Raw genomic sequence first — 22,135 nt, forward strand, 5'->3', positions numbered from 1 at the left:
TTGGGGACATTCTCGAGTACGGATCCTAGTCGTGAAACAACATCTTCATTATACATGTCTTCAATCCATATGGTATATCCTTCGTGAAGACGCAGGATCCAACTGTTGACAACAATATCATGTTTATCAACATCGTCATCTTCTTCTGTGAGTCTAGCCAGAAGATCATTTTCTTTTGGAGTAGCTACCACCAAGCTTTCAATGTCCTAAAAATGTAAACACTTAGTTCCAAACATTAACAACATAACAAACATATGCAAAGGATAACTAACCTTGATTGTACCAAGTTTTCCATTTATTTTTGAAAGAGGAAATCCTTTTAATTCGCTTTTCTTAAACTTTGACCTGCACATCCTAGGACAACCCATGTCTGCACCTGGAAAAATACTCCATAGCTCTAAAATTGCCTCAAATGCCAAAAACTACACAACACACATATAGTTAAACTTATCTTCAACTATAATAGATAATATCAATTTTAAATACCTCAAATAAATTTTTACTTACCTCTAAAAGAATACAGAAATCTGGAATTGGCCAGGTTACACCGCCTTGACTAAACCCCCAAAATGAGTCATCGTGTGCGATATGTTCTTCACCATATAGTCATATGACAGTCTCTCCCAAGGAAAGCTCTTACATAACTCGAGATCATCCACCGCAATTTGAAAGAATTTCAAAACGGGTGTAGCATCTACTCCAGTCTTTGTCTACCCTACGACAATGTTGGATAAGAAGAACAAGACCAACTTCTTCAACCTATCTCGACTAGTTTCCATTTCCTCCAGTTTTTCTTTCACGTCTTGATGAGACACTATTGCTCCTTTCCCAAAATGCTTGTTCACAAATTTCTTATCCACGATTTTACTTCCTTCCACATAATGTAGTGGATAGTTGCGACAGTCAAATCCCGATATCAAGGCGTGTTCCCTTAGACCATAACGGATAGGAACACCACGAACCAAACTTCTTTTTTATTTTCGATGCATGCCATTCGAAGAAGGAGCATCCATAAGCTTGTGGTATCTGTCCCTAGGCATGTGGAAAATGTGTTTGAACTGCCGATGTTTCTCAAACCATCTCAACTCAACACTACTCAAAGGATGCTTCAACCCTTCTATTGTATTCAAGAATTCAAATATATAACACCTTGTCGATATCTTAATTTTCTTGACATATTTCTTCGGTGGGAAGTAGTAGAGCTGTCGTTTCGTCTTCTGAATTTTGCAGCAATAATTGAGTTCTACCAAGTTATATTAGTTTAACATATCAATTTCTCTTAGTGTTCTCTAGTGTTACCTAGTTCTACCAGAATTACTAATAAACTCATAGTTTTACCTAGTAATATCGGTATTTTTCCGAATATTAACACAATTTTACGTAGTTCTACCAATATTACTTCAAAAATCCACATAGTTTTATCTAGTTCTTCCATTACTAACATATAAATTCTGCCTAGTTGTACCTAGTTATACTAGTATTGCTAATACAAACAGATATACTTACCGTTGAGACCACATCCTCGTCCATGGCGTATGAATTTCCATGTTCTCCTTCATCCTCTTCTTTATCCGCATCCTTCTCTAATTCTTTGTCTTCTTCTTCGTCTTTCTCTCCTTCCTCTTCTTCGTCAACTTCTTCTTCCTTGTCTGACTTCTCTACATCTCCTCCTTCTTCCTCATCTTCTTCTTCTTTGTCTGACTTTTCTAGGTCTTCTCTTTCTTCTTCAGTTCTCAGAACTTAATCTTCAACCTCTTCCTCCATTTTTGATGCTTCAACCATTGGAGGTGGCGGATCGGAACTGCTCTCGCCCTTGGTTTTTGGAGCTCTAATCTTCTTCTTCTTCTTTGTCCATCTTGTTCTAGCCATTTTTCTCGATCGATAACAGTTTTGGGAGGATTAGATTTGTAGTTATCCCTAGTTTGACGATGAGAGAATCGAATATCGGAAAAGAGATAAAGAGAAATCGTTATGGATTTGATCGATTTGGGGAGAACTCTAAAACAATCCAAATTTTTGGATCAAGTTTTTCGAGTTATGCCCGATATCACTGGCTGGACGGGTTTCATCCAGATATAAAATGTGATTTTTTTGAATTAAAATGGGTTTAAGATTTTTTACCTATTTTGAACATTAAAAATAATTACATTAAAAATTCTTTAAAATAAAGAGAGATATCGGATTTGTATTTGAGAAGGAAGGGTAAATTAGATGATTCCCCAAACGACTAAGGATTTTCAGTGAATAGCGACGTCGTTTCCCGGGAAATGAGACAACATCGGTTTGAGTAGCATCGCCATCTATATTTCCGGTTCAAGGTTTGGTTTCATCCGGGTTAGTTTCACATTTGAACATTTCATGGGCTCAAAAACATATGATATCTATCCATACACCAAGAACACAGCCAGACACGGCTTGGAAATTTCATGAGAAAATAACGGTTGTAAGTTAACCAGTGACATGGCTACTAGAGTTTACCAAGATCGTAGAGGATAGTCTAGAATAACAGGCATCAAAATGACATTAAAGACACACGACCTACACCTAAAATTATAGGATAAGGTTGTTTTGATTTAGATGTCTCAAGTAATCCAAAGTACGCCTTATGGTTTGATTCTCAACACGGAAAGACAAAGTAAGACGCTCTCTTGAGAGTTCCCAATCACCGCTTCCTGCTGCATATTTAAAGATGAAGTTTGCATGGCCTGGCCGCTCGGTGAAAAAAATTGAGTTCCTGCTCAAACCACAACCATCAGGAAGCTGCTTCGTCGAGCATGAATTATTTGCACCGTATCCAGCAAACAACACACGGTCTCCCAAGTCAGTGACCTTGACCCATTTACCAGCCTCCTCATCTAGCCTACGCACTCTACATTTTAACCCAGCAGCATGAGGGGTGGTACTCAGAAATTTCTCAACCAGGAAAAGTTCATCATCGCCTGATGGAATTACATGAAAGAATCCGTTCAGATGCTCTGAGGGCATTAGGCGAGTTGCTTTTAGCAAATAAGGATCAATAACAAAAACGTCCTTGTTCCTAAATGCTGCATAAAACCTGCCTCTAAAAGCTACTAAGTCCAAGCATGTAGTATCTGGGACGTCTTTGAGTTGCAACCACCTCTTTTCAACACTTGTGAACACCACCAAAGTTCTTGAGTAGCTGCGGATCACAACGAATTCTGCTCCTCCCTCCTTGTTTAGCGGAAGAAAAGCCACATCTTTGAAAGTTATCCTCAACCCTTGATGCCAACAAATCATTCTGTAATGATGACCTACAGAGAAGATCTGGCAGTCAAGCATGTTCTTCAATGTTGGATTAGATCCTGGTAACTTCAATCTCAGTGAGCACTGAGGAGGAGATGGGAACTGTGAATAATCCTCTGACTCATCTCGGCATATTCCTCCCAAAAAATACTCAGAAGCCGACTCAGCAGCAGTTGGGACTCTACAGAGGAAAAAAGGGATCTTCTCGAGGGAGCACAAGCTTTCCATTTCAATAGGATAAAGGGGAAGGGAGTAACTTTGGCGTAGTAGGGAAGCTGGAAAGGGAAATGTGGATCGCCACGAGGTGCAAACAGAGCGAGCATGAACAACATCGAAACAGTTCTCTAGTTTCTCCTTGATGATGTGAAGTAGCTCTTGAGGAAGCTGAGTCCAGTCTGGAATCATCGATTTCGATGATGTCTTCATTTTTGTTGATGTCTTCACTGCTGCAATTTCGAAATCAGAAAGACAAATTAAGCTTATGTGGTTTAAGAACCGAACATTTCTGAATTGACTTCATCAAAACAGACTACAATAACAACATTTCCTAAAACGAACACTGAAAACAAACGTTAAATAACCGAAATTACTACATAGACACAATTACTACAGTAAAAAGCCGAAATTCTAGTTTGTTTCACCGTACGGTCAAGGAAAAAAAACTGTACCTCAAGGAGTTACGTTCGACGCTGAGGCACGACCGAGATGGCGACTCTGCAATACCACACTGAGCTTCGATCTCAATGATGAGAGGGTCTCAATATACAGAAACATACATGTGTAAGGCTATGAAGACAAAACCAAAGAGATGGAGAAGTTGTCAGAGAAGAAATGACTCATCGACTGCCTTATAACTTCAAATTTTCATCATTTCAGGGATTTTCAATGACCAACGACGTCGTTTTCCCGAAAACGATCTATATTCCGGTTCAAAGGTTTTGTTTCATTCGGTTTGATTTCACATTTGAACATCCCATATTAATGGGCTAAAAATATGATATCCATCCATTTAGCACCCAAATAAAGGGCCATGATCATTCCTAATGATCCAACTTGCCTTCGAATTGCGTTCATGATTGTAAAAAAAACACCATCAAAGTCACATTTTGACACAGACCGGTTTAGAGATTTCTGGCGACCTGTATCTTAATGCCTTGAGTGTTTCTTTATGTGATACATCGCTCTTATTGGTTGTTTTTGTATTAGATGTTGAGACTTCTTGATATCAGAGTAATCTCAAACCAACATTTACAAATCCCACACAGTAAGGCTAATGATCTCACTCACTCAAATCCTACTCCATACTTAACATGCTACTACAATTGGACCTTACTAGTTAAGGTAAACATTGTTAAATTTTACCAAAATAAAAAAAAGGCCAAACATTGATTCATTTCAATTTGTCTTTGGCACTTACACAAAAGGACACATCTTCATTTGGTCACTTGCTTCACCTTAGAGCAGAACTTAAGAACACAGTTTGCGTCTCCTTCCCAAATCAGCTTCAACATGACCGATTCACCTATCTTCACATTGTTAGCTTTGAAGAACTCTCTCCAGCCTTTTACAAGTCTAATTCTTTTACCTTGGTCACCAGACCGTAGACCCGTAGGCCACTTCACATCGTTTTTATCCAGCAGAGTCATTTTAGTTTTCTCAGTGATGCCATTCATCCTCGTGAAGGGCATTGGTAGAAACTGAAAACAAATATTCAAACAGAGGATTCAGAATCGATAGACTGTAAAAAAGACAATGGCTTGTTGATGAAACTGACCAGGATAGAGTTTTTGACGACCCAAGGTCTAAGAGTTAATGTCACAAATCGGTTTTGGGATGGTGAAGGTGAAGCTTTCCATGTCGATTTACCGGTTCTATGTTTCCTCTCTGAACATTTCTGCGAGCTTCTCTCATCTTGGTTGCTCTCTTCATCGCTTTGCGGCTCTATATCATTAGCTTCTAATGAGCAATCATCTTCTTCTTCTTCTTCAGATTCATTGAGTGACAAACGTAGAACCAGATTTTTTCCTCTCTGGATCAGTTTGAGAGTGAAGAAATCTCCAGCCTTATATCCATTGGCACTACAGAAAGTTCTCCATCCTCTTCTGATGTAAGTAGTTCCACATTTCTTCTGTTTTAAAGCTAAAGTCCATGATCTACCCTTATCATTCATTAGAACAATCTCTCCACATCTTGTGTTTAGACCATTTGCCCTCGCAAAACTCATCGGAAGACTCTGGAAATTCAACATGTATATCTTTTAATCAAACTTAGATTATAGTATAAGAGCTCTTTCTTTTATTCAAATTAAAGAGTAGACACACCAGTGAATCATAACGTAGGCTCGCATGCGTGACATTAGCCACAAAGCAAGAGGGATTTAGTGAAGAAGAAGACTCTGCTTCTCTTTTCACTCTCTTCTTCTTCTTTGGAATCTTCTCTGAAAAAAACAAAACAAAACAAAATCAATCTCTCTACTTACTGATTCATACTCCAAGATCACAGTTTAAACTTTGTTTAATTGTGCACATTTCTTCTTAAATGTCTGTCTCAGATTCAGAGTTAGAAAGAGACAGAACACAACTCACCGAGCTTGTTCTCATCGTCCAAACAAGACTCATACTGAATCTCACAGCAACTGGGTCCAAAGGGTGTGACGTGGAAAGTCATGTCTTTCTCTTGTCTGAAAATAACAATGTCACCGATTCGAAAATCATGAGCGAGAGCGAACTCTTTCCAACCATCAGTGAGTCTCCGGCCATCTTCTACCTTCACTCTCCAGGTTATCTCCGACGCGTCTGATCTCAGCTTCGCCGTAGTCTTGTGCTCATTTTTTCCTTTTATGTACTTGGAGAAGAAAGCTACAGGAATTGTCTGAAACAACATGCAAATACCAAATTAGACCCATCCTTCTTGATGAGATTCTCAGAGAGACAGAGACATGCAGAAAGTGGGAGAAAAGAGAGAGGGTACTAAGTGGCTGTGGAAGTCTGGAAGAAGAGGCTGGAAGAAATGTCTCTTGGCCATGAATCTTCAGAAGCTTTGAATCTCTCAAAGTCTACACTGCATAAAAATCAGGATAAACAATCTATTAAGTAAAAAAAACTGATCCGAATTGAGACTACAAGAACATCATTTTGCTAACAAATATTAAAAACAGAGAATCGAATCCAATTCCAGAATTCGATCAGAAATAGTCAGAATTTCAAAACCCTAAAATCACTGAGAAGAGAAGATATCGTCGTCGTCACCGTTTTCACTCTAGTTCTAGTTCTAGTTCAAGCTCATAAGTCACTCGAGTGAGTGTTGGAGAGCTTCTGCGGAAGGTTTAGGTGACTACGGGGAAATCACGTGCAACACACGTGGTTCGTCTAACATGCGCACATCTTCTTTCATTTCTGGAAACATAATTTATTCTGTAAGAACACACACTGTAGCTATAGGTCCCAAAAAACCCAAATTGAGTTGCCATTTTCGATTAATTTCAGTCTTCTTCAGAGAAAATCGGCACGTGATATCCCCATTTTTCCGGCAACGAATTACATTCCCGCCGGCGAAGTACGATCTACAGTTCCGGCAATTGATTGCGTTCCGTTTGGCGACAAAACACTGTGCTCTTCTTCTTACTTGACCCTTTTTGTGTTCTTCTTTACTTGACCCTTTTTGTGTTCTTCTTCTTACTTGACCCTTTTTGTGTTCTTCTTCTTACTTGACCCTTTTTTTCTTTTCCTGTAATCATCTTCATAAGTAAAAACCCTAGCTTGACTAGTCTCAATGTAGTATAGTTTCACTCTCTCTTACACTGTTTAAGATGCAGATTTTGAAAACTCTTTCAGTGAACTAAAGGAGAATTCTGATTAGTGTTGGTTTCAATCTTTGTTATGCAGATTTCCTTGTTCTACAGAAGAAAACACACATGGTTGGTGGAGGGAAAAAGAAACAGACTCGTTCCAATAGGTCTTCGATTCATAGATTGAAGGAAGATAGGATAAGCCAGTTACCTGATTCTTTGTTATGCAAGATACTTGGCCATCTTCCCGCAAAAGAAGCTGTTAAGACGAGCGTCTTATCCACCAGATGGAAAAGTCTCTGGCTTTGGGCTCCTAGTTTGGAATTAGACTCCAATAAATTCCCAGATTTCAATGCCTTTGCGAGTCTTGGTGACAGGTTTTTCGATTCCAATAGGGTTTCATGCATAGACAAGCTTGAGTTAAAAGTTTATGAAAGTGACAATGATGATGTCGAAGATTATGTAGCTTATTTCACCTCATGGATTGATGCTGCAGTTAAGCGTAAGGTCCAACATCTACATGTTGTGTCTCTTCCCGATGAATACTCATTTGAGATTCCCATAAGCCTTTATATAAGTCAGACACTGGCATTCTTGAAACTTCAACTGGTGGCCTTGGTTAGTGCTGAGTCTTTTTCCTTACCTTGTCTGAAGACTATGCATCTAGAAGAGATCTGGTTTCAGTATCCCAATGAGACCACTTTTGAAAGACTTGTCTCATCATGTCCTGTCTTGGAAGAGTTAAAAATTATCGAGTTTGGGAATGCTCCTAATGTCTTTCGGGTGCACTCTTTTTCACTCAAGAGGCTCGAAATAAAAATACGTTATGCTTTAACTGATGATTACTTAAATGTTGTGATTGATGCTCCTTTACTACGCTGGTTGAGAATCGATGATTGCTTATCTGAAAGATATATGATAAACAACTTGGATTCCGGTGCCAAGTTAGATATTTCTCTCAGCTTTGGTGAATTGCTTCCTAATGAAGAAACAGTTTCATCAAAGAGATATATCATCCGCGATTTGCTGCCCCGGATTTCAGAGGTCGGGGAAATGATCATGTATCTAGACATTTTTAAGGTATATGTTTGTTAATGCAGGTATATGTTTTCTTCTATAATGAAAGTCTCTCACCCACAAGTCTTTCTATTGGTTTCAGGTCATTCATTACTATTCCAAATTAGAACCCTTGCCTCATTTTGGTTACATGTCCCGCCTGGATATAACACTCTGTGTATCTGATCTAAAATGGTTGCCAACTTTTCTTGAGCACTGCCCTAATCTGAAATCCCTCGTTTTGGTGAGAATCTGCTAGTCATATGATTTTTCTTATCTCTATGAAGTTTCTGTGTATTTTTTCATTGTGTTTTCTTTTTTTTTTCATCAGAAATTGGATACTCAGTTTAAGGAGATCCATTCTGAGGAGATGAAACAAATCAGATTTTCACATGTGCCTCAATGTTTGTTATCTTCGCTAAAGTTTTGTTGATATCAAAAGCACAATCAGTGGATATACTGCAGAAATGAAGCTGGTGAGGTACTTCCTGGAGAGTTCAGCAATCCTCAAGAAACTGACTCTACGTTTGAAATATTGTTCAAATGAAATTGTCATCTTCAAGAAACTCCTGAAAATACCAAGACGTTCTACCAAGTGTCAGGTCGTCGTACTGTGATTGGCAAAGGCAAGAGACAACATGACAAAGCTTATGTTCTGACCGGTACAGTCAGTTGATGATTTGCCGCACAAGATTTGCAGTTGTAGGCTTATAAGTATGTTTGTTTCTTTGGTAAATAGAAATGCAACTGTTTTTAGGTACTTTTGCAGGAAATCATTATGCTGTTTATAGAATCAAGTTTGATCTGCATTCAGTGGAACGGTGCGGTGCATTCTGTTGCGGGATTGTTCTGTAATTTTAGCTAATGTGGATGTAATTTTTCAGTGTGTGACTAGTATTGGTTTTCAGAAACGGACACTATAAGATTGACTTATATCCTGTTGCACCAGGCTTTCAATTGAATGATAAGAAGCTCCTAAGGCTTATAACTGTGAGTCTGAGACATAGGTACACTTAAATCTATGTCAAATCTATGTTCATTGCCTTGCGTTTTGAGATTTCTTGCGACCTTTTATCTGAATTCCTTGTGCTTCTATAATAAATAATCTTTGAGTGTCTCTCTCTTTGGTGGTTTTTGTGAGATGGTGAGATTTCTTGAAATCAGAGTATTCTCAACCAAAGTTAATTTAAACCATTCACAAATTCACACACTCGGATCTTACAACATGCTTCAAATAACATACTACAATAGACAATAGGCTGGACCTTTTGAGTTGTTATATCTTACACACATAATAAGCCAGAAACTGATGCATTCCAATTCGTCTTGGGCACTTACAAAAGCTAAAGAAATTACTCATACACAGTTTCATTTGGTCACTTGCTTCAGCTTAGAGCAGAACTTAAGGACACAACTTTTGTCTCCTTCCCAAATCAGCTTCAACATGACCGATTCACCTATCTTCACACAGTTTGCTTTGAAGAACTCTTGCCAACCTCCTACCATTCTTATTCTATCACCTGTTATCTCAGACCGCAGATTCGTAGACCACCTCACACCATGTTTGTCCACCAGACTCATTTTAGTTTCCTCATTGATGCCATGCATCCTCGTGAAGGGTATCGGAAGTAACTGTAACAACGATTCAAAGAAAGGATTCAAGGCTCGATAGACTGTAACAAGACAAAATGGCTTGCAGTGATGAAACTTACCATTACATACTTTGTGAGATTGAAAGGCTTAAGAGTTAATGTCACAAATCGGTTTTGGGATGGTGTGGATGACGCTTTCCATAACAATCTAGGCTTCTTGAAGCTTTTCTCATCTTGGTTGCCCTCTTCATCGCTTTCTTGTTCTGTGGAAAGAGACTCTATTTCATCACCTTCTGAGCTCTCTTCTTCTTCTTCTTCTTCTTCTTCTTCTTCTTCTTCTTCGGAATCTGTGGGGGACAATCGTAGAACCAGAGTTCCTCCTCTTTGGATCAGTTTGAAAGTGATGGAATCACCAGCTCTAAGTCCATTGGCACGACAGAAACTTCTCCATCCTCGTCTGATATAAGCAGTCCCACATGAATTCTTTCGTTTCAAATTTAACGTCCATGATCTACCCATTTCATTCATCAGAACAATCTCTCCGCATCTTGTGTCTAGACCATTTTCCCGTGAAAAATTCCTTGGAAGATACTGGAAATTCATTACAATACAAATGAATATTTTTTTTTATCAACTTAGACCATAGGTCCATAGTATAAGAGCTTTTTCTTTTGTTCAAACTACGAGTAGAAATACCAGTGAGTCATAACGTAGGCTCGCATGCGTGACATTAGCAACAAAACAAGAGGGATATAGTGAAGAAGACTCTCCTTCTTCTCTTTTTGGATTCTTGTTTATTTGAATCTTCTCTGAAAAAAAAAAAGGTAATCAATCCAAGTGGTATTGTATTAGTCAAACTGATTCTCTCTACTTACAGATCCAAATAGCATAATCAGCTTGAAACTACAGTTTAAAAGAGTTAGAGAAAGACTGAAACACAACTCACCGAGTTTGCTCTCCTCATCGCTTTCTGAGTCTGTGGAAAGGGACTCTACTTCATCACCTTCTGAGCTCTCTTCTTCTTCTTCTGACTCTGCGGGGGAGAAACTCAGAACCGGAGTTTCTCCTCTTTGGATAAGTTTGAAAGTGTAGAAACCTCCAGCTTTCAGCCCATTGGCATAACAGAAACTTCTCCACCCTCGTCTGATAACAGTTCCATAAGTCTTTCCTCTTAGAAGTAAGGACCATGATTTACCCTTACCGTTCATCAGTACAATCTTTCCCCATCTTGTATCTAGACCATTTGCCCTCGCAAAACTCACTGGAAGATTCTGTAAATTCATATACAATACAACATGATCTTGACAATTTTCAGACCTTAGTGTAAAAGGTTTTCTTTTGTTTAAATTCGGAGTTAATACCAGTCTGTCTTGACGTAGGGTCGAAGGCGAGACTTTAGCCACAAAATAAGAGGGATCTAGCGGATAAGACTCAGTTTCTCTTTCCGGATTCTTCTTCAGTTTTTTCCTTCTCTGAATTTCCGCTGAAAAAGAAGCAAATCAAGCCAAGTGATAATGGTCAGTCTGATTCTCTCTACTTACTGATCCATATTCCTAAATAAGCCAAAATTACAGTTTAAACGTTTCTCTAGTTACTTGAGCACATTTCTTAAATGACTGAGAGTCAAGAGTTAGAGCAAGACGGAACACAACTCACCGAGGTTGCTCTCTTCATCACTTTCCGGTTCTGTGGAAAGGGACTCTACTTCATCAGCTCCTGAGCTCTCTTCTTCTTCTTCAGACTCTGTGGTGGACAAACGTAGAACCGGAACTTTTCCCCTTTGGATCAGTTTGAAAGTGAATGCCTCTCCAGCCTTAAATCCATTGGCACTACAGAAAGTTCTCCACCCTCGTCTGATGTAAGTACTTCCACATTTCTTCTGTTTTAAAGCTAAAGTCCATGATCTACCCTTATCATTCATTAGAACAATCTCTCCACATCTTGTGTTTAGACCATTTGCCCTCGCAAAACTCATCGGAAGATTCTGAAAATTCATTACAATACAACATGATTTTGATCAAACTCAGATTTTAGTATAAGAGATGTTTTCAAATTAAGAGAAGACATACCAGTGAGTCATAACGTAGGCTCGCATGCGTGACATGAGCCACAAAGCAAGAGGGATCTAGTGAAGAAGACTCTGTTTCTTTTCTTGGATTCTTCTTCACTTTCGTCTTCTTTGGAATCTTCCCTAAAAATAACAAAAAAAAAAAAAATCTCATTGGCAAATCAATAGTCAACTGATTCTCTCTACCTCCACATGCATGTTCCAAAATCAGTTTACTTCTTAAGTATCATTCTCAGATTCAGAGTCACGGGCAGAGTTAGAGAGAGAGAGAGAGAGAGAGAGAGAGAGAGAGAGAGAGAGAGAGAGAGAGAGAGAGAGAGAGAGAGAGAGAGAGAGAGAGAGAGAGAGAGAGAGAGAGAGAGAGAGAGAGAGAGAGAGAGAGAGAACACAGCTCACCGAGGTTGTTCTCGTCATCTAAACCAGACTCATATTGAATCTCACAGCAACTGGGTCCCATGAGTGTCACGTGGAAAGCCATGTCTTTCTCTTGTCTGAAGATGGCAATGTCACCGACTCTAAGATCGTGTGCAAGAACGAACTCTTTCCAACCATCAGTGAGTTTCTGGCCATCTTCTATCTTCACTTCCCACGTTATGTCCGACGCGTCTGATCTCAGCTTCGCCGTAGTCTTCTTCTGCTCATTTGTTCCTTTTATATACTTCAAGAAGAAAGCTACAGGAATTGTCTGAAGCAACATGCAAACACAAAACCAGATAAAGACAGATATTGATGAGAGAGAGAGAAAGAGTGACAGAGAGAAAGGGAGAGAGGGAGAAAGTGAGAGAGGGAGAGAGAGATAGAGAGAGAGAGAGAGAGTACCAAGTGACTGTGGAAGCCAGGAAGAAGAGGCTTAAAGAAATGTTTATTCGCCATCCTCAGAAGCTCTAACTCTCCTAGAGAAAAGAATGTAATGAACCAACTTGAAGAAATGAAGACGACGCTTCATTACCCTTATTTATTGTAAAGCTTCTTCTTTTTGATTGGATAAAGGCTTAAAGTTTAATTAAGTAATCTCCCTTTATTATGGATCCTATTTATTGTAGACCTTCTTCATTTTCCCTATATTTAATGCTCACTTTCTGATAATTAACAAATTTTGTATTTATTAGTCTCCCGAGAACAAAACTTAAGTACATAAGTTGTTTTGGTTTGTTCAGAAATGAACTCCAAAGTGAAGGACTCTCCTGTTCTAACGCCATTAGCCTCACAAAACCATTTCCAATCAATTCCCAAAGCCACGAATCCATCTCTTGACAAAAGAAAAGCCGAACACTTCGTTCCTTCTTTACCCAACATAGTTATCTTCCCAAGCTTGCCGATGCCATTAGCCTTCATGAACTGCCTTGGAAGATGCTGGGAGAAATTTGAACAAACACATTTACGTTACCAATTGGAATATAAGAAAGAGAAACTTAACTCAACTCGGAAACAAGATTGGATGATGAACTTACCAATTTACATGCTCTGACATCTTCAGGTGTGAGTGTTAATTCCGCGAATCGGTTTTGGATTGCTGAGGATGAATCTCTGCTTCTAGGTTTCGTGGAAACCGACTCTTTCTCGTTAGGTTTTGAACAGCTAGACTTTGCATGGAACATAGACATGGTATTCACTTTCCTATTTTCTTCTTTCTTGTTTTTCTCTTTACTGTTCTCGTCTTTGCTTATTTTCTCATAGCTGCTAGGTTCTATGGAAAGAGAGTTTTCCTGGTCTGTTTCTGAACACTCTCCTCCTGCTCCTCTGTCAATGCTACATTCTGCAGGGCACAAGCTAAGCATAGGAGTTGTGTCTTCCCAAATCAACTCCAGTGTGAAGGACTCGCTCATCTTTAAGCCGTTTGCTTTTACAAAATCTTTCAAACCCATTTCCATTTTCATTGTTCCGTTCTTGTCCCGTTGAAGGTTTGTCAGCCACTTTTTACCATCTTTACCTAAGAGATATATCTCCCCAGTCTTATTGATGCCATTCTCCCTCAGGAACGACCTTGGAAGACACTGAAGATATTTGAACAGAGGACGAATAAATATGCGTCAAAAGACTCAAAACCAACAAGGGAAGAATCAAGAGTTGTTTTCGATGAACTTACCAATCTACGAATTCTGTCATAATCAGGTGGAAGTGTAAATGTTACGAAACGCTTATAACGTGGTGAATATGATGAACATGACAAAATTCTTCGTTTCAGGCTACACTTCTTCTCTTTTGTCTCCATGAGTGACTCCATTGAGCTGCAATCGTCTTCACTGCTCTCCCCTTCTATGTTCTCTTCCCCGCTGCTAATTTCTGTGGAAAAAGATTCTCTCCCGCTAGCTTCTGAACAGTTTCTTTGCCTTTTATCATTACAAGATTCTGAAGGGCAGAAACCGAGCACAGGCGTTTCCCCATTTCTCACTAGTTTAAACATAAAGAAGGATTCTGCTTCTCGACCGTTTTCCTCACAGAATTTTCTCCAACCTCGGCTAATGTAAAAACTATCAGATGACTTGCTGAACCTCAGATCCAATGCCCATGATCTTTCCTCTCCATCTGTTAAAACAATCTTGCGGCATTTTCTTGTAATACCACTTGAGTTTGTGACATATTGTGGAAGATACTGCAACCACCAGATTAACACAAGAGTTAGATTAATTTACTTAGAAAACACTTGCAAAAAATAATATAGCAAACGTGGACAAACTCTTTCTTTAGTTACATTATTCTATAGGCATGAAAATAGGAATAGTAGGTGAATAAGGGCAAATCAAACCAATCCACATGAAAGCAAACTAGACCAAACAGCATCAAAACGAACAGTTTTGCAAGTTTTCTCCCACACCAAAGTAAGCAAAGATTAACCAAATCCAACTTCTAACATACATACAGTAATCTAACACTTCTTATCAAACCAATACCGAATTGCAATTAACTAACTTTTGATTTCACTTCAACAAATTTTCTCCTAAAATCTAAGCCCCCAACACTAGAAACAGCCGTTCATTTAGTGAGTCATGAAACCACAGTTATGCAAAAATATTATAAGTATGAGATTTTTGCAAATGCAGGAGTAGAGCAATCACCAGTTTATCTGTGCGTAGGCTCGAAGGCGTGACCATGGCCACAAAACATGAGTCGTCTGATGAGGAAGAAGAAACTTCTTCTGCCTCTGGACTGTTCTTCTTCGCTTTCTTCTTTACGGGAATCTCTGTATCATAATTATCTTACATGTTTAAACCTCTGATACTTAGATTGGACTCATACAATACAAGAGAAGTGAAAATTACCTAAGTTATCCTCATCATCAACATCGTTTGATGAAAAGACCACTTGTGTTCTTGGGTGCAGACGCTTTTTCAACAAATTTTTACCTGATTTGGAGAAGAAAAGATCACTAAAATTACCAGATTTTGCAGTTTTGTCTTACAATGACATCTTTAAATCGCAGAAGTCACTTACCAATGTCGTCCTGACCATAACTGTTGTTGCTCAAAGGCGGAATGTCTTGAATCTCACAGCAACTGGATCCTAAATCCGAAACATGGAAGACCATATCTCCTTCATATCTAACAACGACAACATCGCCGGTTCGAAAATTGTTAGCGACGGCGAACTCTTCCCAGCCGTCACTGAGTCTCCGACCAGTCATCTTCACTTTCCAGGTTATGTCCGACGAGTCAGATTTCAGCTCAGCCGTCGTCTTCTCCACACTGGTCTTTCCTTCGATATACTTGGAGAAGAACTCTAAGGGAATCGTCTGCAAAATAAAGATCAATATCTGTGAGTTAAGCTGTTCGGAGACAGAAAAAAAGAGAGAAGGAGGCATGGTAGTAGTTACGAGGTGAGTGTTGAAGCCAGGAACAAGAGTGTGGAAGAATTGCGGGTGAAGAAGAAGCGTTGGTTTCGCCATTCGGCATTGTCGAAGCAGAAGAAAGAATATGGGAAAAATGCCAAAACATACCTCATTTATTTAATTTTTGGAAGAATCACACACGAACTTTTAACGTTGCCAAAAACCATAAAACTATTTTTTCGATGCATAAAAATACATAAGTTTTTTAAAGCTTCATTTTCCTCCTTCTGATTTCACGGCCGTTAACAGACATAACGGAATCAATAAACAGAGTTAATTTTTGTTAGAAAAAAATGCTAAAAAATACATCAACTATTTAATTTTGCCAGAAACCCACACAAACTTTTTGCATTGCCAGAAATCCACACAGACTATTTTTTTAATCTATAAAAATACATAAACTTTTTATAATTCCATTTTCCCTCCTCAAGTTTCACGGTCATTATAGACATAACAAAATCAAAAAACTGCGTTAATTTTTTATAACACGTGTTAATTACTGTCAAATTAATATCATTATTACCTTTAAAAAGAAAAACCTAAACTCTAATTTTTTTCTCTTACTTTTCAGAAATTGAGTGAAATCGGTTGAAAATATGGTCAATAAAGCAATAAATCATGTTTAGAACATATACATCATCTCCTCGAATTGCTCTTATTAGTCTTACATATCACAACACACAATGTTTCCGACTCGATTTATACTACCAACCATATTTTTCAACCGATTTCACTCAATTTCTAAAAGAGAGAGAAAAATTAGGGTGTAGATTTTTCTTCCCCAAATCAATTTGAAGATTTTTTAAGGGTAACAATGATATGTAGTTAGCACGTGTTACAAAAAACTAACATAACGACCGTGAAACTTGAGGAGAAAAAAAATAGAATTATAAAAAGTTTGTGTATTTTTATAGATTGAAAAAATAGTCTGTGTGGATTTCTGGCAATGCAAAAAGTTTGTGTGAATTTCTGGCAAAATTAAATAGTTGATGTATTTTTTTAGTATTTTTTCCTACAAAAAATTAACGCTGTTTATTGATTCCGTTATGTATGTTAATGGCCGTGAAATTAGAGGGGGAAATGAAACTTTAAAAAACTTATGTATTTTTATGCATCGAAAAAATAGTTTGTGTGAGTTTTTGGCAACGCTAAAAGTTGGTGGATGATTCTTCCAAAAATTAAATAAATGAGGTACTTTTTGGCATTTTTCTCGAAAGAATAAACCTTAGAAATTTTCTCTTTAAAATACAACCAAATTCAAAATAACGGATTTTGGGCAGTGGCACAAATTGGTAAATAAACGGAAAAACAAAGGCATTGTTGGTTTGGACTAAATAGTGACACACAAAAAAAATGGAAAACAGAGAGTCGAATCAAAATCAAAATCAAAATCAAAATCGAACCTGAAATTGAAACGAAGTCAGAAACTAATTTTTGTGTTAAATTGAGCCTGAGGGAAATAAACAATGGGCTTGATTTGGGCCTTCAGATTCTATCCAAATAATCTCCGGCGAGATTGACTTAAAGTAATATGATTAATACAAGTTACGAGTCAAGTGTGGAAGCCAGGAAAGTGTGTGGAAGCATTGCCGATGAGGCGATGAAGAAGAAGCATGTTATCTTTCGCCATTGTCGAAGCACAATAAAGAAAACCCTAGTAAACTTCTCTCTAATGTATACCAAATTTCATCTTATGTGCCTCTGTGGTATAGTAAATAACGGATTATGAATTTTATTTGGACCTATAAGTAGTGGCGGATCTAGAAAAAAGTTTAGTTGGGAGCATAAATTATTAATATGGAACACTTTATTTTTACCACTATATTATATTTATTTTTAATTAAATTTAATTAAATATTTAAAAAAATAAAAAAGAATGAGGCACTAGACCCCACTTCTACTACAATTGCTCCGCCCCCGCCTGTAAGTATCTTTACAGTTGACACTTAGAAATAATATCCGACCGTTAGCGGGATACTTCCTCTATATTTTTAAAAGTCAATTTCGTATTAAGTCTACCGAGAACAAAACTTGAGTACAATGCTTGTGTTAAGTTCATAAACGAACTCCAAAGTGAAAGATTCTCCTAACTTCACGCCATTAGCTTTACAAAACTCATCCCAACCATTTTCTAAAGCAACAGTTCCATCTCTGATGGACAATAGATATGCAGACCATTCCACTTTGTTTTCACCTAAAATAGTTATCTCTCCAAGTTTGTTGATGCCATTAGCCTTCATGAATTGACTTGGAAGATGCTGCAAAAATATATTTGAACAAACACATTTGGTTACCAAATAGATTCAAGACAGAAACTAACTCATCTCTAAGACAAGAGTTGTTTGATGAACTTTGAACTTACCAGTATACAGGCTCTGACGTCTTCAGGTGTGAGTGTTAATGTCAAGGTTCGGTTTTGGATTGCTGAGGATGAATCTCTGCTTCTAGGTTCTGTCGACTCTTTCTCGTTGGCTTTTGAACTGTTAGGGTTTGAATGGACCAATTTGAGCATACGAGTTCCGTCTTCTGATATTAACTCCATCTTGAAAGACTCGCCTGTTTTTAAGTCGTTTGCTTTAGCAAATTCTTTCCAGTCGTTTCCCAAATTCATTCTTCCGTCTCCATCCTGTACAAGATTTACCATCCACTTTTTACCATCTTTTCCCAACAGATCTATCATTCCAGGCTTGTTCAAGCTATTCTCTCTCGCAAATTGTGCTGGAAGAGTCTGGAAAAGATTTGAAAGAAGTATACGTATAATACCAATAAGAGTACAAGAGAAAAAACTAATCATCTGAATTCTGAAACAAGAGTTGTTTGATAAACTTACCAGTTTACACTTTGAGTAACTGGAAGGTGTAATTGTTAATGTCATTAGTTGTTTTTGGGTCGATGGAGTTGAATCCCTCCCTCTCAGATGATTCTTCTCTCTTTCCATTGACATGGTCTCCTCTTTCTTATTTGCCTCATTGTTGTTTTTCTCTTTACTGTTCTCGTCTTTGCTTATTTTCTCACAGCTGCTAGGTTCTATGGGAAGAGACTTTTTCTGGTCTGTTTCTGAACATTCTCCTCCTGATCCTCTGTCCATGCTACATTCCGCATGGCACAAGCTGAGCACAGGAGTTGTGTCTTCCCATGTCAACTTGAGCGTGAAGGAGTTGCCAGTCTTTAACCCGTTTGCTTTAGCAAAATCCATCCAGCCTTTTCCCAGAGTCATTATTCCTGTTCCTTTGTCCCACAGCAATTTCGTCTGATGTTTAATGCCATCTTTCCCTAACAGAATAATCATCGCATGCTTGTTGATGTCATTCTCCCTCGTGAAAGCCTTTGGAAGACGCTATGGAAAATTTCAATAATAAGCAAAAAAATGTGTCAAAACCATTAAAAAAGTGGTTACAGTAAAGAAACCAACCCCCTGAGAAAAAGTTGTTTGATGTTCTTACCAGTATACACTTTTTGACACTATAAGGTGTCATTGTTAATGTCACAGATTGTTTTTGGCTCGATGGAGTTGACTCCCTTCCTCTCAGATGATTCTTCTCTCTCTCCATTGACATGGTCTCCTTGTTTTCCACTTTACTGTTCTCGTCTTTGCTTAATTTCTCACAGCTACTAGGTTCTATGGGAAGAGAATTTTTCTGGTCTGTTTCTGAAGATTCTCCTCGGTCAATGCTACATTCTCCATGGCACAAGCTGAGCATAGGAGTTGTTTCTTCCCAAATCAACTTGAGCGTGAAAGAGTCGCCAATCTTTAAGCCGTTTGCTTTAACAAAAGATTTCCATCCGTTTCCCAAAGCCGCTTTTTTTCCTTTGCTGAATAGCAATTTCGTCTGCTGCTTTATACCGTCTTTGCCCAGAAGAGTAATCATCCTAGGCTTGTTGATGCCATTCTCTCTCGTGAATTTCCTTGGAAGAGGCTGTGGAAGATTTAAGCAGAAAAGAAAAAGTGTCAAAACCATTAAAAGGTACAATAAACTAACAACACCTGAAACCAAAGTTGTTTGATAGACTTACCAGTATACACTTTTCAACACTATAAGGTGTAATTGTAAATGACAAAAATTGATCTTGGCTCGATGCAGTTGAATTCCTCCCTCTCAGATGATCCTTCCCTCTCTCCATTGACCTCCTCTCCTCTTTCTTATTCTCATCTTTTCCGATCTTATCTTTTTTGCTAGGATCTTTGAAAATAGACTGTTTCTCGACAGCTTTTGAAAACTCTTTTTCCTCTCTGTCACTGGCGGATTCTGCAGAGCACAAACTAAACACAGGAGTTGTGCCTTCCCATATCAACTTGAGCGTGAAGCCTGACTCTAAGCCATTTCCTTTAACAAATTCTTTCCAACCCTTTCTCCACCTCATTTGTCCTGTCTTGTCCAGCAGAAGGCTTGTTGGCCACTTTCTACCATCTTTACCCAACAGATATATCTCCCCACCCTTGTTGATGCCATTCTCCATCACGAATGGCTTTGGAAGAGTCTGTAGATATTTGAACAGAGGACGAATAAATATGCAGTCAAAACCAGTAAGTGCAGGAGCAAGAAATGTTTTTTTGATGAACTTACCAATCTACGAATTCTGTCATAATCAGGTGGAAGTGTAAATGTTACGAATCGCTTACGACATGGTGAATATGATGCATATGATAAAACTCTCCGTTTCTTCTTTTCTGTCTCCAGTATTCTGCACTCGTCTTCATTCCTCTCCCCTTCTATGTCCGCTTCCTTGTTACTAAGTTCTGTGGAAAGAGATACTCTGCCGGTAGCTTCAGAACAGTCTCTAGGCCTTCTATTATCGATAGATTCTGTAGGGGAGAAACTGAGCACAGGAGTTTCCCCGTTCCCCACTAGTTTAAACGTAAAGAAGCCTCCTGCTTTTTTACCGTTTTCTTCACAGAAACGTCTCCAACCTCGGCTTATGTAAAAAGTATCAGATGTTTCGTCCAACATCAGATCCAATGCCCATGATCTTTCCCCTCCATCTATTAAAACAATCTTGCGGCATTTTATTGTAATGCCATTTGAGCTTGTGAAATGTTGTGGAAGATACTGCAAACACCAAATTAACAAAAGAGGCATATTAAAAAAGGTTCAGCATTTGCTCATGAGTCTGTGTTTAGATTTATGACTAAACAACTTAGCAATAATATATAACTAACATTAACAAGACCTTTTTTTTAGTTACATGATTCTATATGCAGGAAAGTAAGCAAATAGGACAAACCGAACCAATCCAAATGAAACCATGCATAAATCCAGTTTTATTTCGGCAAGTTTTCTATCACACCAAAGTAAACAAGGATACACCAAATCCAACTTGAAGCTAAAATATATAGTCACCTAAGACGTTTTATCAGACCGAACCAAAACAAAATAGAAACACAGAAACAGTCGTTCATGTAGTGAGTGATCAAACTACAATACCAGTGTATCTGTGCATAGATTCGAAGCCGTGACATTGGCCACAAAACAAGAGTTGTCTAATGAAGAAGAATCCGCTTCTGTTTCATCAACACTATTCTTCTTCTTGACTTTCTTCTTCTTAGGAACCTCTATTTCATAAACATCCCACATGTTACAACCTCATATACAATCTTCTTTTTAAAAAGATTCATACAAGTAAAATTACCTTCATCATCACCAACATCTGTTCTTGGATGCTTATGCTTTTTCAATAAAAAGTCACCTGATTTAGAAGAAGAAGAAAAAGAAAAAAAAAACCGCCCAAATTGATTTTTCTAATACAGTTTCGTCTTTGAAAACATTGATTCTTGTCCAAACGCAGAAGAAAGACTTACAGTTGTTGTTGTTCTGATCCTTGTTACTTGGAAACGTTACGTCACAGCAATTTGGTCCTAAATCCGAAACATGAAAGACCAAATCTCCTTCATATCTGACAAGGACGACGTCGCCGGTTCGAAAGTTATTAGCGACGGCAAACTCTTCCCAGCCGTCACTGAGTCTCCGACCAGTCATCTTCGCTCTCCAGGTTATGTCCGACGAGTCAGATTTCAGCTCAGCCGTCGTCTTCTCCACACTCCTCTTTCCTTCAACATACATAGAGAAGAAGTCTACAGGAATCATCTACAAACAAAATAAATGAATCAGAAGAATCTCTCCACTGAATAAGCTGATTCGGAGAGGGACAAAAGAGAGAAGTAGACAGAGTGGTTACGAGGTGAGTGTGGAAGCCAGGGACAAGTGTGTGGAAGAATTGCGGGTGGAGAAGAAGCGTTGATTTCGCCATTGTTGAAAGCACTTCAACAGAAACCAAACAAGAAAAAAAAAAAAAAAACCCTAGAAAATTTCTCAGGTAACACAAAAGAAAAATATTTTCCTTTTCGTCTTGACTCTAACGGATTTTGGCGGTGGCAAAAATTGTTAATTGTTACGAAGGCATGTTTTTTTTCGTTAACTAAAAAATCCGAATTATAACACAAGGACACTGTCTCTCTGTTTTCAAGCAGAACTTGATCAGAAGATTCATTTCTTTAATCCAGTTATGAAGCAAAAGTAAACGCAGGAAATAATCTCTAAAACCTA

At 38.3% G+C, this 22,135-nt stretch overlaps 6 protein-coding genes across 8 annotated transcripts; 1 reads left to right on the forward strand and 5 right to left on the reverse strand.

Moving 5' to 3' along the window:
* Positions 1 to 2,550: 2,550 nt before the first annotated feature.
* LOC18022318 (F-box/kelch-repeat protein At1g64840) lies at positions 2,551 to 4,054 on the reverse strand. Its single transcript, XM_024158183.1, has 2 exons — positions 3,933 to 4,054; positions 2,551 to 3,710 (listed from the first exon to the last, which is right to left on the reverse strand). Exon 2 carries the CDS (start codon positions 3,688 to 3,690, stop codon positions 2,551 to 2,553), a length of 1,140 nt encoding a protein of 379 aa, XP_024013951.1. The 5' UTR covers positions 3,691 to 3,710; positions 3,933 to 4,054.
* A 461-nt stretch (positions 4,055 to 4,515) lies between these two features.
* Positions 4,516 to 6,562, reverse strand: LOC18022319 (B3 domain-containing protein REM14). 2 transcript variants are annotated; one of them, XM_006404941.2, is made up of 6 exons: positions 6,513 to 6,562; positions 6,235 to 6,319; positions 5,850 to 6,135; positions 5,586 to 5,701; positions 5,039 to 5,497; positions 4,516 to 4,961 (listed from the first exon to the last, which is right to left on the reverse strand). In XM_006404941.2, the coding sequence occupies exons 2-6, from the start codon at positions 6,286 to 6,288 to the stop codon at positions 4,698 to 4,700; spliced, it is 1,179 nt and encodes a 392-aa protein (XP_006405004.1). In that variant the 5' UTR covers positions 6,289 to 6,319; positions 6,513 to 6,562; the 3' UTR covers positions 4,516 to 4,697. The 2 variants fall into 2 exon arrangements, with proteins under 2 accessions (XP_006405004.1, XP_024014117.1); XM_024158349.1 differs by having other exon boundaries at positions 6,235 to 6,324; positions 6,513 to 6,548.
* A 153-nt stretch (positions 6,563 to 6,715) lies between these two features.
* Positions 6,716 to 9,076, forward strand: LOC18022320 (putative FBD-associated F-box protein At5g53635). Its single transcript, XM_006404942.2, is given in 5 exon segments — positions 6,716 to 6,872; positions 7,149 to 8,131; positions 8,211 to 8,351; positions 8,439 to 8,531; positions 8,533 to 9,076. Coding segments are annotated over 4 exon segments (1,380 nt in total). The 5' UTR covers positions 6,716 to 6,872; positions 7,149 to 7,177; the 3' UTR covers positions 8,725 to 9,076.
* A 254-nt stretch (positions 9,077 to 9,330) lies between these two features.
* Positions 9,331 to 12,672, reverse strand: LOC18022321 (B3 domain-containing protein REM14). 2 transcript variants are annotated; one of them, XM_024158348.1, is made up of 9 exons: positions 12,587 to 12,672; positions 12,164 to 12,452; positions 11,769 to 11,890; positions 11,356 to 11,683; positions 11,061 to 11,182; positions 10,646 to 10,970; positions 10,396 to 10,508; positions 9,820 to 10,290; positions 9,331 to 9,739 (listed from the first exon to the last, which is right to left on the reverse strand). In XM_024158348.1, exons 1-9 carry the CDS (start codon positions 12,638 to 12,640, stop codon positions 9,476 to 9,478), a joined length of 2,088 nt encoding a protein of 695 aa, XP_024014116.1. In that variant the 5' UTR covers positions 12,641 to 12,672; the 3' UTR covers positions 9,331 to 9,475. The 2 variants fall into 2 exon arrangements, with proteins under 2 accessions (XP_024014116.1, XP_024014115.1); XM_024158347.1 differs by lacking the exons at positions 10,396 to 10,508; positions 10,646 to 10,970; positions 11,061 to 11,182; positions 11,356 to 11,683.
* Positions 12,673 to 12,853: 181 nt separating this feature from the next.
* LOC18022322 (B3 domain-containing protein REM13) lies at positions 12,854 to 15,656 on the reverse strand. Its single transcript, XM_024158184.1, has 7 exons — positions 15,579 to 15,656; positions 15,200 to 15,497; positions 15,028 to 15,111; positions 14,824 to 14,948; positions 13,854 to 14,360; positions 13,219 to 13,761; positions 12,854 to 13,120 (listed from the first exon to the last, which is right to left on the reverse strand). The coding sequence occupies exons 1-7, from the start codon at positions 15,648 to 15,650 to the stop codon at positions 12,854 to 12,856; spliced, it is 1,896 nt and encodes a 631-aa protein (XP_024013952.1). The 5' UTR covers positions 15,651 to 15,656.
* Positions 15,657 to 17,581: 1,925 nt separating this feature from the next.
* On the reverse strand, positions 17,582 to 21,931 carry LOC18022323 (B3 domain-containing protein REM13). The gene is made up of 10 exons (XM_024158344.1): positions 21,768 to 21,931; positions 21,391 to 21,676; positions 21,222 to 21,278; positions 21,017 to 21,144; positions 20,159 to 20,641; positions 19,608 to 20,072; positions 19,037 to 19,510; positions 18,424 to 18,930; positions 17,956 to 18,321; positions 17,582 to 17,851 (listed from the first exon to the last, which is right to left on the reverse strand). Exons 1-10 carry the CDS (start codon positions 21,837 to 21,839, stop codon positions 17,609 to 17,611), a joined length of 3,081 nt encoding a protein of 1,026 aa, XP_024014112.1. The 5' UTR covers positions 21,840 to 21,931; the 3' UTR covers positions 17,582 to 17,608.
* Positions 21,932 to 22,135: the final 204 nt, after the last annotated feature.

Source organism: Eutrema salsugineum, unplaced genomic scaffold (genome assembly GCF_000478725.1).
Source record: "Eutrema salsugineum unplaced genomic scaffold, Eutsalg1_0 scaffold_15, whole genome shotgun sequence".
Taxonomy (NCBI): domain Eukaryota; kingdom Viridiplantae; phylum Streptophyta; class Magnoliopsida; order Brassicales; family Brassicaceae; genus Eutrema; species Eutrema salsugineum.

Coding starts and splice junctions, on each gene's coding strand:
- LOC18022318 (XM_024158183.1), bottom strand. CDS start 3,690: ATGAAGACATCATCGAAATCGATGATTCCAGACTGGACTCAGCTTCCT.
- LOC18022319 (XM_006404941.2), bottom strand. CDS start 6,288: ATGGCCAAGAGACATTTCTTCCAGCCTCTTCTTCCAGACTTCCACAGC. Junction 5,702..5,849: donor GGACGATGAGAACAAGCTCG/GTGAGTTGTGTT, acceptor TGTTTTTTTCAG/AGAAGATTCCAAAGAAGAAG. Junction 4,962..5,038: donor TCGTCAAAAACTCTATCCTG/GTCAGTTTCATC, acceptor ATTTGTTTTCAG/TTTCTACCAATGCCCTTCAC.
- LOC18022321 (XM_024158348.1), bottom strand. CDS start 12,640: ATGGCGAATAAACATTTCTTTAAGCCTCTTCTTCCTGGCTTCCACAGT. Junction 11,891..12,163: donor AGATGACGAGAACAACCTCG/GTGAGCTGTGTT, acceptor TGTTATTTTTAG/GGAAGATTCCAAAGAAGACG. Junction 10,971..11,060: donor CCCTACGTCAAGACAGACTG/GTATTAACTCCG, acceptor ATGAATTTACAG/AATCTTCCAGTGAGTTTTGC.
- LOC18022322 (XM_024158184.1), bottom strand. CDS start 15,650: ATGGCGAAACCAACGCTTCTTCTTCACCCGCAATTCTTCCACACTCTT. Junction 14,361..14,823: donor GCCTACGCACAGATAAACTG/GTGATTGCTCTA, acceptor TGGTGGTTGCAG/TATCTTCCACAATATGTCAC. Junction 13,762..13,853: donor ATGACAGAATTCGTAGATTG/GTAAGTTCATCG, acceptor AAATATCTTCAG/TGTCTTCCAAGGTCGTTCCT.
- LOC18022323 (XM_024158344.1), bottom strand. CDS start 21,839: ATGGCGAAATCAACGCTTCTTCTCCACCCGCAATTCTTCCACACACTT. Junction 21,279..21,390: donor GGATCAGAACAACAACAACT/GTAAGTCTTTCT, acceptor CTTCTAAATCAG/GTGACTTTTTATTGAAAAAG. Junction 20,642..21,016: donor ATCTATGCACAGATACACTG/GTATTGTAGTTT, acceptor TGGTGTTTGCAG/TATCTTCCACAACATTTCAC.